The sequence below is a fragment of the Pistacia vera genome, unplaced genomic scaffold, assembly GCF_008641045.1.
Source record: "Pistacia vera cultivar Batoury unplaced genomic scaffold, PisVer_v2 Contig233, whole genome shotgun sequence".
NCBI lineage: Eukaryota > Viridiplantae > Streptophyta > Magnoliopsida > Sapindales > Anacardiaceae > Pistacia > Pistacia vera.
Window position 1 is genome coordinate 21563 of NW_022196039.1, and position 19766 is coordinate 41328.

The 19766-nt window shown below is 34.9% G+C and overlaps 2 protein-coding genes across 3 annotated transcripts; one reads left to right on the forward strand and one right to left on the reverse strand.

Annotated features, from left to right (window-relative positions):
- The first annotated feature begins 407 nt into the window (after positions 1-407).
- On the forward strand, positions 408-11501 carry LOC116131429 (isoleucine--tRNA ligase, chloroplastic/mitochondrial). The gene is made up of 22 exons (XM_031417079.1): positions 408-632; positions 1480-1678; positions 1860-2014; positions 2093-2194; positions 3059-3128; positions 3391-3503; positions 3720-3788; positions 4118-4225; positions 4452-4602; positions 5209-5437; positions 5621-5907; positions 6034-6170; positions 6874-7021; positions 7220-7351; positions 7549-7677; positions 8153-8280; positions 8380-8544; positions 8795-8920; positions 9075-9148; positions 9680-9929; positions 10399-10578; positions 10894-11501. The coding sequence occupies exons 1-22, from the start codon at positions 540-542 to the stop codon at positions 11134-11136; spliced, it is 3288 nt and encodes a 1095-aa protein (XP_031272939.1). The 5' UTR covers positions 408-539; the 3' UTR covers positions 11137-11501.
- A 3230-nt stretch (positions 11502-14731) lies between these two features.
- Positions 14732-19596, reverse strand: LOC116131419 (probable histone-arginine methyltransferase 1.3). Of its 2 annotated transcripts, none has more exons than XM_031417063.1 (14): positions 19536-19596; positions 19055-19154; positions 18197-18337; positions 17873-17976; positions 17636-17734; positions 17473-17542; positions 17143-17239; positions 16689-16743; positions 16475-16558; positions 15954-16031; positions 15520-15623; positions 15257-15429; positions 15022-15173; positions 14732-14830 (listed from the first exon to the last, which is right to left on the reverse strand). In XM_031417063.1, the coding sequence occupies exons 3-14, from the start codon at positions 18261-18263 to the stop codon at positions 14747-14749; spliced, it is 1167 nt and encodes a 388-aa protein (XP_031272923.1). In that variant the 5' UTR covers positions 18264-18337; positions 19055-19154; positions 19536-19596; the 3' UTR covers positions 14732-14746. The 2 variants fall into 2 exon arrangements, with proteins under 2 accessions (XP_031272923.1, XP_031272922.1); XM_031417062.1 differs by having other exon boundaries at positions 18197-18343.
- Positions 19597-19766: the final 170 nt, after the last annotated feature.

Sequence of the window (19766 nt, forward strand, 5' to 3'; positions counted from 1 at the left end):
AAAAAAAAAACAAATAGAACAATTGAAGTAGATTAGCAGGGAAGCTAAAGAGCATTTGTTTGACTTGATCCCAGCCTGCATCGTTACATAGATGCCAATATATTGCAACTTGATAGCCTAAATGTGACGCAAATGTTGTCTAAACCTATTGCTAAACCATTGGATATCTGGTTTATAATTTAAAAAATGGTGAAAATTCTGGAATTTAATTTAAATATAATCGATTTTACTCTACATTAGTATAAAACACAAGCTGGTTTTATTTATTTAGACTTCCCTTAAATATATATTAAGAGATATTTTTATAATTTATAATTAATTAATTATTATTATTACACCTCAACTCAAAGTTCATTCATGAGTCGGAGGTTATCATATATAACGAAATTTAAAAGGGGGAGGTTCAAAATAAAAGGCTGAGAGGTTTGGTTCAATTATCCACACGATATTTCCCTCTCAGTACTCTCAGACGATGGAGCAGCTCTGTAGTAAATGAATCAGGACTGAAATTATCGAAATAGATAAATAAGCGAACAAAAATGTCCTTCATTTTAAAGTCATTTGCTGCAAATTCCTCTGTATCAACTCCCAGAGAAGCCACTATTGCCATGATGCAGAGCTCTTCGTATACAGTACGAATAGCTCCGTAACTTTCATTTTTAGCTTTATTTTAACTTGCTTTCACTTGTTCATAATTCGTTTTTTAAGTTCTACGCATTTTTTAGTTTTATAAATCCGTTGTTGAAGAGAAAGAGAACGTGGAAGCTTGCTTGTGCCATTTTATTTTCTTAAGGTTTCTCTGTATACGAACTGAGGTTTTTCTGGTTTTGAATTAGTTCTATTGAATTTTTGTGTAATTGAGTATAATTTTCGCTCTATGTATTGTGTTTTGATTTAATTTCGATTTTTTAATTGTTGTGCATTTATTGCTCGATAAAATGTCTTTTAGAGAGGGAGTTGATTTGTTGATGATATTAATCTGCCAACGTGTTTAGTTCTGTATTCAGAAAGTAATTTTAATCGGATAAAATGTTTGATATTTTTTACACAAATGTTGATAATCTGAGGACTGACTAAAGTGTGTGTTAGTAATAAGAACTTTTGCGGTGTGCAAAAGTTTGAGATAATGAGTGAGTGAGAGAGAGCTAGAGAGTGAAAGAGTGCATGAGAACAATAGTGGTTTTCTCATTTCATTTAATGTGTGAGATGAGAGTGCGGTTAACGATTGAGGTTTTACATTTAGACTTGAGAGCTATTTAGCTTTGTACAAATTGTCTATTTTCTTAGTGATTTTCTTTGACGTCGGTAGGCCTTGTTTCATGTAACCACTTAAATTTTGTGTTTGATTGTATTATTGCTTTCTGTCTTATTTTGGTGTAAGTTGTTGTGCATTACTTTGAGTACATGGTTTAAGTATATTGATTTTACAATAGAGAGAATCTACATTAGTACTGATTAATTGTATTGTTAAATGTTCAGGTCTTGTCGCAAAGAACTTGCTCATCTTTTAGGAGAACAGCTTCTGTTAAATTATTTGATTTCAAAGGAAGCTCGTCGGTCAGAGTCTTCTCTTTCTTAAATATGACGCGTTATTCAACTTACTCAGGTGATGAGTTTTGTTCTTCTTCAAAGCGAAGATCACGAGGACCTGTTATGGCTGCAAAGAAAGCAGCTGAAGGTGTGTATTGTTTTAATCATTTGTTAATTAAAATGTAATCTTTTCATTCTTCGAATATGTGGTGCTTTTTTGGAGTCGTTCAGCTACACAACTTCGTTGAGAAGTTCCATTGCTATGTTACCTTTTCTAGAGGATGCACATAAAATTTCATTGCCTTCTTTGGTGTTCTCGGTATTTTCAGGGCAAAAGCAAGAAGAGGGAAAGTACAAGCACACAGTTGATTTGCCGAAAACAACTTTTGGCATGAGAGCTAATGCTTTGGTTAGGGAGCCTGAAATTCAGAAATTATGGGATGCCCATCAGGTTTTCAAGAAGGTTGCTGATAACAATGATGGGGTGGGTTTCATAGCTACCACTGAGCTCCTTAAGAAAAAGAATTTGAAGTTATTATCTAACTTTAGTAACTTTTGTCAGGGAAATTTTGTTCTTCATGATGGTCCTCCATATGCCAATGGAGACCTTCACATGGGCCATGCTCTGAATAAGATATTGAAGGATATCATTAATCGTTATAAGGTAACTTCCTTCCATAGCTCAGAAATTTATTATTAATTATGCATTTAAATCAATACTCTTAATCTTGCAAATGAAATCATGTTAAAGAAATGATGAACATGTTGAAGGCACGTATGATTCTGTTACGATGTATTTGTATGAACGCACACATGGATTAGTTCCACTGTGCCCATGCCAAAAAAAGGGGGAAAATTGATCTATATCTCACATAAACCAAGTAGATTTTTTCAGTCAAAGCAGTTTTGTGCTAAGTTGCTTTTGTATAGAGGCTCCATCAAAGGTTGAATCCACCAGTTAAAATTCTGAACAACATTGAAGGAACTGCAGCCAGCTGTTGGTGAAGTGTTAATTCTGAGTAAATTACATAACTTTAACCTAGGTTCAAGAGGTTTGGAATTGTTGAGAGGCTATTTTGCCCATTAATCATGGTTATTGGATATTCACGGCCAAGAAGTTCACATGCGGGCTATCCCAATACTGTTCACAACTTTGAACTCATGTCTGAACCACATTCCTTAAATCAGGCTGTTTGATTTGCCTAAACAGTTCTCATCTAGATTGATTAATTTATCAGTTTGTGGAGAACTCTATCTACTTAGAGTACTAATGAAGACTGAAATTACCACTTATACTCAACTTTTGAATTACTATATTCAGGCTTATGTTTTGTTTCGATTATGGTCTATAAAGATATGAAATCTTTGTGCACATTTAATTGTAATATCTTCTTCTTCTTGGATAATTCTTGTTTTATTATTGAAATTACAATCACATTTACTGGTCTTCACTGTCTTCTTATTTTATTTATTTATTTAATTTTTTATTTTTTTTGTTTATTTTTTTTGTTTTTTGTTTATGGGGCAGCTTCTCCAAAATTATAAAGTTCATTATGTGCCTGGTTGGGACTGTCACGGCCTCCCAATTGAGTTGAAAGGCAAGTATCTATTTGATAGTTGGCATTGTTATTGGCCTTTTTTTAGGTTCAACGTGAAATCTGATTGATCCTTATGGAATTGGTGACGCCGATAAAGCTATACACAATTACAGTGAATATTTTCACCATTTTCAATGTAATAATTATTGAGTCATTTCAATTGGTTAAACTAAAATTTTTTATCTTTGAGTTATATGGAAATTCAATGAGAAGTTACGAGCTCAACTCTTATGGGATTTGACTGCCATTTGAATTATATCAGTTCTGCAGTCATTGGATCAAGATGCCAAAAAGGACCTCACACCAACAAAGTTAAGAGCAAAGGCTGCCAAATTTGCCAAAGCAACAGTCAAAGCTCAGATGGCATCTTTTAAGGTGACATCCTTGTTTATTTGCTCTTTGTTGTTGATTACTCTTTTTACCCATACTATCATGTTGACTTCTCCTCTAAATATTACTTTGTAATCATTTGAGGTTTATATGTTTATATTGGAAGTAGTTTTGTTTCCCATTATTTGACAAATAATGCAAATCATTAATTAATAGATTTTGATCCAGTGATTTGATCCTTTTAAGTTTTAATGTTTTTAGCGCTATGGAGTATGGGCAGACTGGAATAACCCTTATCTAACTCTCGATCCTGAATATGAGGCTGCACAGGTAACTGGTATTGCCTTTCTTTACTGTACTTATATTGGTGTTTGAGTCAAATCATGATTTATAACCCTGCACTTCTTCTAGTTTTGTGTAAATTCAAGCAACTGCACTTTATAGTTACCTCCATATAAAGCTTCAAACTAATGAAAATGCTATGTCGATACCTAGTTCTATACTTTTTCTTGACTAGACATGTTTAAATGTCTGTGCCAATTTGTACAACAAATGAGAAGATGTCTTTGCCTGTTTCACATTGATTTGTATGTTGTGTGAGCACTTAAATTTTGTGACTTTCTGATGAATTGTTTCTTAATCATCATATCATCTGCTAGATTGAAGTGTTTGGCCAGATGGCCCTTGAAGGGTATATATATCGGGGCAAGAAACCAGTTCACTGGAGTCCTTCATCACGTACTGCTCTTGCAGAGGCTGAATTGGAGGTAATTTAAGTTCTGACTGTACCTTCTTTACATCCTTGTATTAAACCTACAATGATTAAACTGTATTCAACTCTGTCCATTTCACCTTATACTCTCTGGATTTAGTCTAGATAACAATCTAATCTTGTAATAATAGAAATTTATGATTAGTGACAGCATTTGTCTCCAATCATTTTTGAAGAGTGACGTTCTCAAAATATTTTGAATGTGCTCTTTCCTAATGCAGTATCCTGAGGGACATGTTTCAAGAAGCATATATGCCATTTTCAGGATATTGAGTGCATCTCCAACTTCTGATGGCTTATTAAAAGAATTCTTTCCAGATTTGTGCTTGGCCATATGGACAACAACTCCATGGACTGTCCCAGCAAATGCCGGTGAGTCATCATTTGGTTGTAGTTTTTGTATAATTGTTTTAGTATATTAATATTGGCATTGAAATAAGTATTTATGCTTAAGGTTTTGCTAATTTCAGCAGTCACAATAATATCAGTTTTGATTAAATATTTATACGTCCTTTTTCAAATTCAGAGTAGAAAACAAGAATAATACTCGAAACAATCTGGTATCATTCTTTTATATTTTATCAATATGGATGTTGTGTTGAGTTTTCTTTTGTATTTGATCTTAGGAGGTTGCAGTATTCATGATTCTCTTGGTAATATCATTCTTTTGTGATTGAGCTATCTGAAAGGTGAGAATAATGCTTTTGAAAAAGATCATCATGTACTGGTAAAGATGCAGAAACTATTAATCCTAGAGACCTGTGCTATTATTGTTGTTTTGAACATATTTTACTCTGGTTGCCTTAAATGCTGAGGTGCTTAATCTGCCAATTGAATTTATGCCAGTTTGACAAAGAGAGTAAATGTTTTGTTTGTGTTTGCAAGAGATATTCATATTCCCTTTTAATACTATTTTGATGAACTATAATAATTCTTTTCCAACATTCTTTCACTTTTTCTTGTTTTCTTTTTTCTCAGCTGTTGCAGTGAATGCCAAACTTCAATATGCAGTTGTTGAAGTACAATCCTTGGAAGGTGTTTCCGTGATCCCTGAAAATAAAGAGAAAAGGATTGGAAATGTTCTTAAGGAACAGAAGAAGCTTTTCATTATTGTAGCATCTGATCTTGTGCCCACATTAGAAGCAAAATGGGGCACAAAGCTTGTTGTCAAGAAAACATTGTTGGGTTCGGATCTTGAAAACTGCAGGTTTGGATTTAAATAAAAATTTGTGTATCATGCACAGAATTCATTGGGGATCAATCATTTACTAATGGTTACATAATTTTCCTTCTTAATTTAACTAAACTTGTATACTCAATTTTCGTTCTCTAGAGAATGAATTGTTTACATTATGCATTTTCTAAAATCTAGTCTTAATTGTAATTTCAGGTATGCTCACCCAATAGATAACAGGGAGTGCCCAGTTGTCATTGGAGGAGATTATATTACTACTGAATCAGGAACTGGACTGGTGCATACAGCTCCTGGTCATGGTCAGGAGGATTTTGTGACTGCCCTGAAGTACGGACTACCTATACTGTCTCCTGTAGATGATGATGGAAAGTTTACTGAGGAAGCTGGACGGTTCGGTGGGCTTCATGTACTTGGAGATGGAAATGGTGCTGTTGTGAACTATTTGGATGAACAAATGTCCATTATCATGGAAGAGTCATACAGTAAGTTTTATTTTTTTCCTTTTAAGTATAGAGAATTGGTTATTGGATTCTGGTTACTTGTTAATGAAAAAAAAGGTATCTTTATCAGTCTGTTTATTAAGCTCCTCCATCTTCTCTCTTATGCAGAGCACAAATATCCATATGATTGGCGAACTAAAAAGCCCACTATATTCAGGGCAACTGAGCAATGGTTTGCATCAGTGGAAGGATTTCGCCAGGCTGCTATGGATGCAATTGGCCAAGTAAAGTGGATCCCTCCTCAGGTACTGGTGTTTAAATTAACTGAAGTACTATAGTGAGGAATGTTTGGCCAATTAAATGTCTCTGCACTGATCTCGAGTAATTATGATAAAAACTATATGGATTGGGCTTGTAATGGATACAAGGCGTCTGCTGTGTTAACTTATTGAAACTGTAGTTATGCAACTTATTTTATTGTGCATCATGACAATCAGTTTTCAACTCATTCTATATCAGTCTGGCTAGGATCTGGGTTAATAGAAGGAATGGGTGTACAAAAAGAAAATTTTGTTAGTATGTTTCAAGTATATGAATTGTTGATCTTTCTGAAATGAATGCCTTTGTATCACAAATACAATTATGAAAATTATGTTTGTAATGATGGACTCATGGAAGATATGTGTTTTCCAAATACTTGCTAACTTTATCTGTTCCACTTTGATGTTTACTTTTTATTTCCTCAAAAAACATTTTTTAAGGGTTAGTTTGAGGTTGCATCTATCTACTTTGAGTGTCTTAGCAATTTCTTACCCACTTTCATGTGGCATTGTTAATACACATATTCTGTGAGACTTTGAAGCTGTTGGATTTAGAATTGTAGTAGAATCTACTTGTTACATGTTTGATTTACTTTGTAATTTGAATTATAAATGCTTGTGGATAGTGTAACATATCTATCGGTGTGTCTTGTTTATGTAATGGCTGTTTGGATAATCCATTGTTCAGGCAGTAAACAGAATTTCTGCGATGACTTCGAGTCGCTCTGACTGGTGCATATCAAGACAAAGAACATGGGGAGTTCCTATTCCAGTCTTTTATCATGTGGAATCAAAGGAACCTCTTATGAATGGAGAGACTATTGATCATATCAAGTGTAAGAACAGCTCAATAATTCTTTCTGCATATATAGATTTTAGTTTTCTTTGTCTACTTTTACTAGTCTGCATCCGACATTTTTTTAAGTTCTTCCTGTGCGTCATGGCTTATCCCACTTTTTCCCTGAAATTTTTAAAGTTTTATAATCTATGGCCTGATATCAGATTTTTGCACCTCTGATAATTTATTTTGGCAGCTATAATATCTCAAAAGGGCAGTGATGCATGGTGGTACATGACTGTAGAGGATCTACTTCCTGACAAATATCGTGCTAAAGCATCAGACTATGAGAAGGGAACTGATACAATGGATGTCTGGTTCGACTCTGGTAATGTGCTGCTATAAACCTTGTCAGTTTTTAAATAGGCTCATGAATGAATATTACCTTGTAATTCTGCATGCATTTCCATATCTGCTCTTTGTTCTTGAATATGTCATTGCAGTTTTAAAAATCTCTTCAAATACATCTTACATGGCACTTTACTAGGAATCTGGTGTTTCTTAGTTTCTCACATCCTATTCCAGGTTCTTCTTGGGCTGCTGTGTTGGGAAAAAGAAATGGCCTTGGTTTTCCTGCGGATTTGTACCTTGAAGGTACAGACCAGCATCGTGGATGGTTCCAGAGTTCTTTGTTAACATGTATTGCAACTAAAGGTAATGGACATCTTGAAGCAATTTTCCATGTCACAATAGATTTTTTAGATGCAACATGTGTTGTACAAGTTTTTTGTTGTTTCACTACTGTCTAGATCGTTGTTATCCTATTGCCATCGATCTCATGTATTTTTTTGTTGGGAGATGATGAAGACATGGATAGCTGTTTGTTCCATCACCGATTTACTGTCTTGTTCTGAGTCTTGTCAATCACTGTCCTGTGCACTAAGACTTAACTCTGGAGTTCACACTTTTCCACAATGCTCTTAGATTTCTACTCCATGAACTGTTGTTCACATGTTCAAGTCCAATGATAGAAGGCTTTTGTTGGAAAAGTTCAAAAAAAAAAAAAAAGTACTGCGATAAACACGTCATTTATTATCTCCTTATGTTATTTTTCATCAATAAGGGGCATTTTAAATCTCTGGGGATCATCATTGATAAAAACTAACTCCAGCACTTCTCTTTTGTGCAGGAAAGTCTCCATATTCAAGTGTTGTAACACACGGATTTGTATTGGATGAAAAGGGTTCTAAGATGAGCAAATCGTTGGGTAATGTTGTAGATCCACAAAAGGTGATTGAGGGGGGGAAAAACCAAAAGGTTAGTTTGTGGTTGATATTGTCCCAATTCTAGTTTATATTTATTTTTATTTTTTCTATTTTGGTCAGTAAATCATGAATAAACCTCTTTTGGTGACAGGAAGCACCTGCCTATGGAGCTGATGTTTTGCGACTCTGGGTTTCAAGTGTGGATTATACAGGTGATGTATTGATTGGCCCTCAGATTCTCCGTCAAATGTCTGACATATACAGAAAGCTTCGAGGAACACTGAGATTCCTTTTGGCCAATCTGCATGATTGGAGTGTATGTTCTAAATCTTCAATGACTGAACTTAAAGTTTTAAGCCATTGCAAGAATTGAGCTGATACTTTTACACTGGCGTTAAAATTGTTGCAGTTTTTCCCCCCTTTCCTCATAGCCTAAGAAGTTTATATTGCATTCCAACACTAATCGCTTGCAATTGTTTTTTCTTCTCAAGCTGCAATTTCTTTGTCTTTAGCGGTTATTTGAAGCAATATTAATCTTGTTATGCAAAAAACTGTGCCATTTGCAGGTTGGTAATTCTGTTTCATATGATGATCTTCCCATTATTGATCAGTATGCCCTATTTCAACTTGAAAATGTTGTGAAGAACATAAAAGAGAGTTACGAAAACTATCAGTTTTTTAAAATTTTCCAGGTACTTGTTATTATGCTGTTGATTTTGGATATTTCAGTAGTGATTAGTTGTCTTGCTTCATAAGTCAGTGACATCTTATTTCTAATATGGCATTAATCAATAACATGAATTCCTTTTCTACTCCCAATATTGTGACAGAATTTTTGTCTTTCAGATTATACAAAGGTTTGTCATTGTTGATTTGTCGAATTTCTATTTCGACGTTGCCAAAGATCGACTTTATGTTGGGTAATCCTTTTTTCTTTCTTGTTGTTTACTTGGATATCGATTTCTTCTCTTGTTTTCTTGTCAAAATCTATAGTTTCTTATCCAAAAACAATATATGCTTCTCTAACTTTTGCTTCCATATGATGGATAAATTATTTACACATGTTTTAAACACCCAAATTCCTTTTAATACTATTCGTATCTTATGATAAACATGAGATTGTAAAATGTTTGTTTATAGCCTCTAAAATCTTGGAAATGTTTGCACAAAACAATACTCAAAGCGTACTCATATATACTTCTAATCTTCAAAAAATAAAATTTACAATATGGTGGAGGCTACAATTTATACATCACTTTGAGGTCATCGGGGCTGTTGTAGCTAAAAATATTTGCATAATAAGGGATATCAGCTTGAATCTAACTCAGGGAATTTCAATTTCAAACCCTTGGCTTTATCTTTTGATTTTTTTTTTTTTTTTTTTCCTTAGTATTAAGATAGGTGATCTTTAAAAGTTATATCCTCTACCTTAGTTATTCGATCACTTTCAGGGGAACAACAAGTTTTACTAGAAGAAGTTGTCAAACAGTTCTCTCTGCGCATCTCCTTTCCATTGTTAGGGTAATTGCTCCAATTCTGCCACATTTGGCTGAAGATGTGTGGCAAAACCTCCCCTTTCAGTATACTCTTGAAGATGGTTCTACTGCTGAATTCGTTTTTGAATCAAAATGGCCCATGTTGAATGAAAGATGGCTTGCTTTCCCTGTTGAAGAAATTGATTTCTGGGAAAAAATTCTTGAGGTAATCATGGTTTTCACCCAATTACAGCTAAGTAGGTTAAGTTTTTTAATGTTTTCAATTTTCCTAATTTTCCTTTTGTCTTATGATAGTGCCCGAGGGAAGTGCAAATTTATTTATGAATATCTCGTTATCTTAATGAATTGAAATCAAATAAATTCAGTAGTACTGAATGTTTTTTCTCATATTTGGCTCCGAATAGATTTTGCAATAAACTTAGCTTGTTTCTAGATCTTAAAAGCACCTTTATATATTATTTTGGCAAGTTCTTATTGAACTTTCAAGTGCTGCGGATTACAATGTTTATATCTGTGAAGTAAATCGAAGCAATCTAACAGTCGTTCCCTAAATTCCCTGTTTATAGAAGGAATACCGAAAAATTCTTTTTGTATAGATGAAAAACTTGCTAGCTATTGGTTTTGATGATCTTACTGAACATTGTTTACTGTCTTATTTGACTCAACTTGACCAGCTGAGAACAGAGGTAAATAAAGTGCTGGAGGTTGCTCGTACAGGGAAGTTAATCGGTTCAAGTTTAGAGGCAAAGGTTTATCTACATACGGGCGATGCTAGTCTGGCTTCTAGATTGCACGAAATGTGTGCAGCTAAAACCGATGCAGATACATTGCAACGTATATTCATAACATCTCAGGTATGAAAATTTCTTTGTTACTTACACTATCTAGCTTAGTTTTTGGAACCATAATCAAACTAATGCTAGTGTTGATTGCTTGATGTCACTGCCAACTGTCAGTTTCACCATCAGGAAATAAAATTATTTAAAACTTTTCATACAACAATTGAAAATTGTTTTTGTTGAAATTAGTTTATGTTTGTAAAAACAATGAAACATGTTCTCGTGTTTATTCATCGAAAAGGATTGCAATATATGGGCATCCTAATAATGGAGTGAAAATTTGATTCAGCTATGCTCACATTCAGTTCTTCAAAAAATGACAATATACAGGTAGAGGTGATTCCGTCAATGGCGATTGAACTGATTGAGAAAATTCCTTATTCCGGAGAGTATCTCATTCAACAAAAGGATAGGGTTTGGATTGGTGTCTCATATGCAGAGGGCTTAAAATGCGAAAGATGTTGGAATTACTCTCCGCAAGTTGGATCATTTGTAGAACACCCCACACTCTGTGGTCGCTGTTATAATGTTATTGCTGTTCAACCACTTCCTTCTATGGCAGCTGTCAGCTGAGAGTTGGAAGTGTTGAGGAACTGAAAACCATTTAATCCGGTACCTGAAAGATTTAACCGGTTTGTTCAATATATAAAGCTTCAAGCCTTCAACGTCGATTTGGAGTTCATTTTTGGCAGCAATTGAGATTGAAAGTTGACATTGACAGCGGGGGTGGAGAATACCTTATACGAGCCAGATCTACTCAGGTGATCATAGACAAATAATGAACATATAATATAAGGTATTAAGCTATCAGATTCTCAGAATCCCAAATTGTAAAAACTCCAATTTCATTCTTTACTTATAAACCATTTTTGCATTTACATACTAGCGGAAAAGAAGATATGAAGGGGTGCCAATCAAAATTATTGTTTTCTTTTTTATTTTCCCTGCGTTCGTGGGCTTTTTGGGAGTAATAAATAATCTCTTAGAAGAAGAATAACCTAAGGGTCTGTTTGGGAGTTTTTTCCCACTGGTTTTGAGAGGTTTTTAATTAGACTGGTTTTAAGGTGTTTTTAAACCATTACTTGTCAGATTTTTTATACACTGGTTTTAACTGGCTCAAAAACCCTCCAGAACCAGTGTAGCGTATTTTTGAGGGGTTTATAAAACATCTCAAATCGGGGTGTTTTGGTTGGTTCTAAAATTTTATTCCACAAATACCATATCCACTATAAAACTATCCCAATTATATAAAAAAAAATTATTAAAATCTCATTTCTAGATGCTTTCTTGGAGAAGTAGAGTTAAAATTTTTTAATCATTCCAGATGCTGCAAAGGATGGCGAAGAATGATAAAAAGACTATCACGTTTGAAATTATAAAATACTAATAAGTAGAAAACAAATAAAGAACTCTTACCTTATAATTGAAAAAACAAAACTCTAAAGCATTAGTTAGAATTGGAGTATTTTTATGGGCATATGTAAATTTATCATTTTAAAAAACTGTTAGAACCTCTAGAAAATAAACTCTCAAGTACAGGTTATGTGTTTTAAAAACTGCAACTAAAAACCTTTCAAAACCGCTACGATGGTTTACTCTCAAAACCGCTACAGTGGTTTACCTCATAACTGCTACCATGAAACTCCCAAGCAGACCCTAAAGTGTATCTTGCTGTGCTCAAGAGAGCAACACAAGTTTTTTAATTGCTCTCTATTGTTAAGAATAATGTTAAACCTACAATCTTTTCTTATAAACTTTTTCTCAATCCCGATATGATAATTCGTAATTGGTCAATCGCAATTTATCAGGTAAGATTCATTACGACTTGACTAATTACAAGTTATCACATTAAGATTGTAAGAGAGTTTATTAAAAGATATTGTGGGTGTAACATTTTCCCGATTGTTAATAGGGACGAGGTTTTGAGTTCAATTAATAAAGATGACCACTGAAAGGTTTATTCGATCGTTAACTGTAAGACACTATTTTAAAACCGACCTGAGCCTTAACTAGGTCAAGGGCTCGGGTCTCGGGTTGATCGATCCAACCCGTTGGACTAGTGATGTCATTATAATGATGTCAGTTAAAATGTAAAATGACGCCGTTTCAAAGAGGGTATTANTCATTAACTGTAAGACACTATTTTAAAACCCGACTTGAGCCTTGACTAGGTCAAGGGCTTGGGTCTCGGGTTGATCGGTCCAACCCGTTGGACTGGTGACGTCATTATAATGATGTCAGTTAAAATGCAAAATGACGTCGTTTCAAAGAGGGTATTATTGATTTTTCAAAACTTATAAAGAAAATCCTAAATTCCTTACTTTTATTTATTTTTCCCATTTCTTTCTCTCTTCTTCTATCGTCTCCCTTTCTTCTCTCCCTTGCTTCTTTTTTCAATCTACCATGGCTACCGTTTGGACCTCAACGGTGTAGGCTTCGTGGTTGCTCCGCCATGATGTAGATTTCGTGGCTACTGGATCTATCCACCACGGTGAAGGCTTCATGGCTGGTGGATCTATCCACCACGGTGAAGGACGGTGAAGGCTTCATGGCTACTGGATTTCCTTTTTTCCATTTCTTTTTTCTCTTCTTCTGCCGTCTTGTTTCTTCTCTCCCTGGCATTTTTTTTTTTTTTTCGATCTACAATGGCCTTTGTTTTAAAAACCGGATCGGACCGGGACCTGGGGCCTTCTCCGGGTCGGTTCACTCTTTTTAACTATTTAAAGTTTAAAACATAACAAACACACCCCTGATTATTACCATCAGTCCCTGAAGGTTTCAAATCTAGCAAACACACCCTCTGGCCAAATGCAAATCGGCAATGACCTCCCCTTTTTCGGCGACCTTCCACCTTCCCTTACGTCGGAAACCACCTTCTGAGTTTTGACTTTCTCCGGCGCTGTCACGCTTCATCTCCAGCTGTCGCGTGACGTTTCATCGTCCACCTTCGCCGCAAGATTTTTCTTCCATTTCCCGGCGTCGATCGACCTTCTCCGACATCGACAGGCTTCCTCAGCCACCGATCTGCCATTTTCCAGCGATGCCTCTACTTGCTAGCTGCTGATTCATCCTCCCCATCATCCGATCTACCCTCCCTGGTGTGTCGCCGCTGCTTTCCCAATCGATCGTCGATTTGCATTTGGTCAGGGTTGTGTTTGCTAGATTTCAAACCTTTAGGGTCTGATGGTAATTATTATGGGTGTTTTTTTTAGATTTTAAACCTGTCAAACCATCGGTTCAACCGGCGGTCCAACCGATTGGACCGATTGAATGGTGACCCGGCTATCAGAGCGGTTTGCCCTCCGGTCCGATTTTTAAAACAATGACAATGGCTAGTTGGCTACTTACGCATCTTGTTGGCTTTTTGACATCTTTGCCTAAGGTTTTCTCGAAATTATTGATTGGGTTGCAATTTGTTGGTTGGACTGTTTGGTATTTGCTGCAATCATTATTTTCCATCCAGCAATCCATGAATTTAAATTTTGAAACATTGACTGTTACTATCAAATGTTGTGATATGTTTAATAGACATTTAAATTATGATAAAAATTGAAGCTGGAGAACTGGAAATTGGAAAAGGGAAATTGTTTTAGGGATTTTTGGTGACCCGGTTGTGCCACCGATCCGGTTGAATAAGTGGTTTGTCACTATTCAACCAATCCAAATCCGGGTTAATTGTTAAAAGCAAGTTTAGAATGTTTCCGAACTAGTTTTGATGCTAGCTCTCGATTGAACCGGTTCGACTGGTCGATCCGGTCCAGGTTTTAAAACAGAGCTCTAAGACCCCCAAAGATTAGTCGATGTGTATACAAACTTGACTCGAACACTCCCGTTTAAGGAAAAAAAAAAATCTGAATTTACTTTGCTTCATCAACCAACTGGATTTGATTTGATTATTTAAACTGGTTAAAACATAATGTGATAGTACAAAATGGCCACCCACTCAAACAAGAAGAATGTCAAATCGCATCCGTCTAATATACAGAGGGATGGAATAAATGATGAGCAAGTGAAAATGGGTCAACAGAACAAATGATGAAGAGGGTGTAAATTGAGCAGGACAAGAACTGCGGAACCCTCGAACTCGCAAGGGTAAAACAGTTATTATGTTACAAACATGTGATCTTGTTAAAAAAATTCCTCACACAAATCTAGAATTCCAACATATATGAATGAATTTTACTTATTGGAGCTGACCGCCTGTATTTTGAATTTGTTGTTGCAGCAACTCCGGCTCCTCTAAATCCTCGCCTTGAATTTGTATATCCTGGTAAAAGGGTAAACCAAATCACTACAAAATCTTCATGAACATTGAGAACGAGAAATAATGTTAATAAATTTTGGAGTATATAGTTCTTCATAAGAGTAATACCCAAGTAGAAATTTCCAGATCCTCAGATTACTAATTCATTTTTAATAAAACTGATGAATAAAAAATCTAAATCAGAAAGTAGATACCTGTGCGTGCATTAATGGATGTGGTTGTTGATCTTGTGCCACGGCATAGGCTTGCGGTTGAGACATTCGGTAATAGGGTTCCTTGAGGTCAAGTTTGCATGACGATGTTTGTAGTATTCCTCCTTGTTCGGCACCAGGACCCCACATTTTAGCTAATTAAGTTGTGATCGATAACTGGTTAGAAAACCAAGAAAACAAATCACCAACATCAACACAAGAGAGGATAAGTAGCAACCTGACAATGTTAGATATATGGTATAACTCTGAGAACTGTGCGCAATCATGCGGAGTTGGCCGGTAATTTCTTGTCCCGCCATGACATACAGTGGCTGAGAGAGAACACAACGTAATTGGTACCAGTGGGTAGTAGGAGCACCCGGAGCAGTAGTAAGCCACCTTTGCACCGTACTGTTGAGCAAAGCAGTTAAAACAAAAACCCACAAGATGAGGACACGACCCCTTTGATGCAAATAGACTGACCGAAATTCAATGTATTACCTCCCATCAAATAGTACATCAAACCAACAAGCCAAACCATGCACTCTGGTGCCTACGGAGGCTATGAATCTCAATGGAATATCAATTTCATATAAGTCCTCTTCCTGCAAACAGTAATACAGAAAAAGCTGTAATGACTTGACCAACAAGCATCAAAAGCCGTGAACTATATTCTGAAGAATAAAATTTGAAATCAAACAAAAATTTGAAGATGATAGCAACGGCACATGAAAAGTTTTTGGAAGATATTTAGATAATATCATAAATCAGTATGCCCAACAAAGAATATGGAGCATCTAAGAAGACAGAATGAGAGATGTTTGGTTGAAAATAAATTTCACGACAATAACTAATCAGAAGGGCCATCCCACCAGAAACTGCATAGCCATAAGCATCCACAAATCCCTGATTGAATTAAAAGGTTTGAACAATACCTTTGTTTTAGTAAAATCTATCGTGTGAGATATGGCAGGAGCCACCAGTAACCTCGGATCAAAAGCATCCACCACGGGCTTTATGAAATGTCAAGATGGACACCATCAGTTAATTTAATAAAATAATTCAACGGTAATTTAAGTAATCAAAACAATTAATGGAATATTAAAGCATCTCAACAGCCAATTAATGCAATGCAAACCTATATATCTCAACAACCAGGTCATTAGTAACCACTATCAGCTTTCAAACTTCTCTTTCGTTCAACGAATTTGAAGAATTGTGAAAGCATTATTGGAGGGAACTTGCAATGTGGATATTGGTTATGCATTCAACCTATTTAACATCGCTTGTTCAATCAGGGTAAAGGTCAATATGGGTGGGTGGTATAAAAAGATTATTTTGACTTCCCAAGATAAATATATATATATATACATATATATATATATCTAAATAGAGATTAAATATGACATAGAAACATTCACATAACAGTCTTTTTGGAAATAAGAAAAGAAAAGACCTGAGAAAAGTAACCCTGGAATGCACATCCATATAATGGTGTCAGATCAACCCCAAAATAGTTTTGTTGCTGCCAAAAGAGAGCCTGTAAAGAAGATTAAAGAAAGATAAACGATAAAAAGTAAGTTATCAATTTAAAAGAATGACTATGATAAATGGAAAATATTAACACTCAAAACATCAACACACACGAATAATTTGAAACATATGCATACCTTATTTGCAATTTCAACGAATAAATATTCATCACTGAAGGGAGCCATATGAATCCTACAAGAGAATTTAATTTTGAATCACCAAATCAGAAAAAGTAACAGAGATTAAACAATTGCTAATGCCCAATACTATGAACATGAGAAAATGTGAATATGAGGAACTATGTTTAAAACCGAGAGAGCCACTAGGATGTAAGCATCAACAAACATCCGGTATATAACAAGTAAACAATCAGCGAAAGAGAACTCAGTAGAATCTGACACAAAAGCTGCACTAAAATCATCTCAAAAAAGATTTGCAATCACAAGAGCAACTGAATCACCAGACTACAAAAGTCTCTTAGCATTAGTAGGGAACAAAGCAACTTGTGGCAGGATCATTACCACTATGATCAACTCATCAAAAAATAAGTGCAAAGACATTCAAGAATTAACAAAAAAAGGGAAAATTTACCTTCCAACAGTAGGAAACATTTTCCCATTTGGGACAAGAAAACGATCTCTTGCAATCACATAGGATTCCAACATTCTTTCATTGACTAATAAGGTGCCTACAAACCATGCTCAAAAGTAAGTAGAGATAATTTAAAAAAAAAAAAAAAAAAAATTCAAAAAATTGGTTCAATATTCATTAAGCAACACAACTTTATATGTTGACTCCCAGCATTTTCAAAATGCTCAATAGTTTCAGACTGAACAAAATCCACCCCCGCCAAATATAATTGCATAAAGAAGTTTTACAATCCACGAGGATAATAAAATGAATCATGACTTATATACTTACCCATTGGTTCCGAGATCAGAATATCTGCTTTCTCAGGCAGTTCAACTTCCTCAACTTTACCCTTGATTACCTATATTATAGGAGACATACTTTCCTCAATAAAAGAAGATAACATACCAACTAGAGAACAGGCAAAAAGTTTAGTGGTATTAGAAAATCTCACAGTTATTCTCTGTCCCAATGATGGGTTCTCAGCAATAAGTTTGCGAGCATATTCAGCCATTTCAGATGCTTCAACAGCGTAAACATGTTTTGCACCAGCCTAGTTGGGGAAAGAAACATAATACAAGATCAATCTAGAGAGCACTGAGAAACCACACACAAGAAGCCAAAATAAAAAAAAAATAAAAAAATCATAGCAAGGCATAATTAAGCTTTACCACTCAAAAGCTAAGCATACCTGCGCAGCAAATAATGACAAGATACCGCTACCAGCACCAACATCAACAACTACACGACCAGTAAAATCTGCACGATTTTCAATAACTGCAGCATAATAGGTTCCTGAAAAAGAAGTACTCATACATCATTGGCATATCAAGGTAACCTTATCATTGTAAAATATAATTCTCTTGACACTTCTAGAACATAAAATCTACTCGTATTGTTATAATATATATCGGTGCTACAATACAACATGAGAAAATTAATCATGCTTCTCATAACAAATCCAAATTATATATGTATGACAAGGTGGAACTATTTTTCAGGTCTGTCATATAACCTGTCCTCACATAATCCTGTAACATATTCTGCTGGTGTAGTAGTTGTCCATAATAATGGAAGTACATCTTAGCAGAATATGGCTCTACTTTATCATCAAACTTGCTCTTCTTAGAATCTGAAACAACTCCATTTGCTAAATCTGTTCCTGGGGAGGAAAACAATAAAATAAAGATGTAACAACCAGTATAAAATACAGCACAAAAATAAAGGAAGAAGTAAAACTATAGAAGGAGAAAACCAACAGAAGTGTAGTAAAATGCGTGTACAAAACCATATTCACAATCCTTTTCGTAAAGGTAATATTTGAACCTAAAATTCTCAACCTCGTCCAGCACCCTTTTCCTTTTTTAAGGAAAAACTTAGGAGCAACATTTTTACTTTAAGACTGGCAGATCAACTTCTAATTACCTTCCAGAAAGCATATCCCTTCAGATACTTTTTGATAAGAGATTAAATAGATGCTCAATCAGTTTACGCCAAAGATATTAAACACTATTTTCCCATATTTATGCATACTTTTTTACAAATGAATCCTCACAAATCTTAAAACAATTAAAAGTGTGAGAAAGAAGCAATGTCTCTTTAATAGCACAGGGTAAATGTTAAAGCGTACAATCTTTGAATTAAGGGATGACACGATGCATATGTATATATATTTATAACCACACACAAAACACAGATCAGTAGCATGCTACATGGAACTTTAGCCAAATTAACAATAAATGAAAATGATGAACAAGTTACAAACAGAAAAATAAAATAAAGAAACATGATAAGGTTAGTTGAACATTTAAGTTGAAATGAGATAGCATTGATCTTTTCAACATAAGTTATAAGGAAATTTCCAAAGTAGCACCTTGAACAACTTCCTTATTCCATTGGTCAAATGCACAATGGAAGGCGCTGCTCTCTTCCTCGTCTCTAAATTGGATAGTGATTCCCCTTGAATATGATTTCTGGTTCAATAGTTATACTGTTAATAAAATGTAACATCTGGTACCGCTTTAATATCATATAACCATATTGTATATGTCAGAATCAACCGTTAAGCAAATCATCAAAGTGACCATTTGGCAAAATGACACCACCAAAATTTGCCACCATAAATCTTAAAGGGAGACAAAATTTAACCATATACCTAGCGAATCCCAAATTAAGTAATACTAAAAATCTGAAAAATGAGACAAAAAAGACCCAGTAACCGTAAGGCATCAAAGATAAATTAAGCTGTCCCGTCTCCATACATTAGGTTAAAAACAACACAATTTTAAGATTAAAATACTATCCACGCTACTTATAGAAGAAAAAAAAAATTAAAAAAAAAAAGTTTAACGTACCTCTTTTTTGTCATTTGAACCTTCAGATATGCAAACTGATTGAACAGGTCCTAACTTGAATAACTGAATAACACAAGAGCACACCAAATCACGTTATTGTAATCTTTAAATTATTGCTTGCTATTATATCCGGTATATAACAAGAAACAATCAGCGAAAGAGAACTCAGTAGAATCTGACAAAAAGTGCACTAAAATCATCCAAAAAAGATTTGAATCACAAGAGCAACTG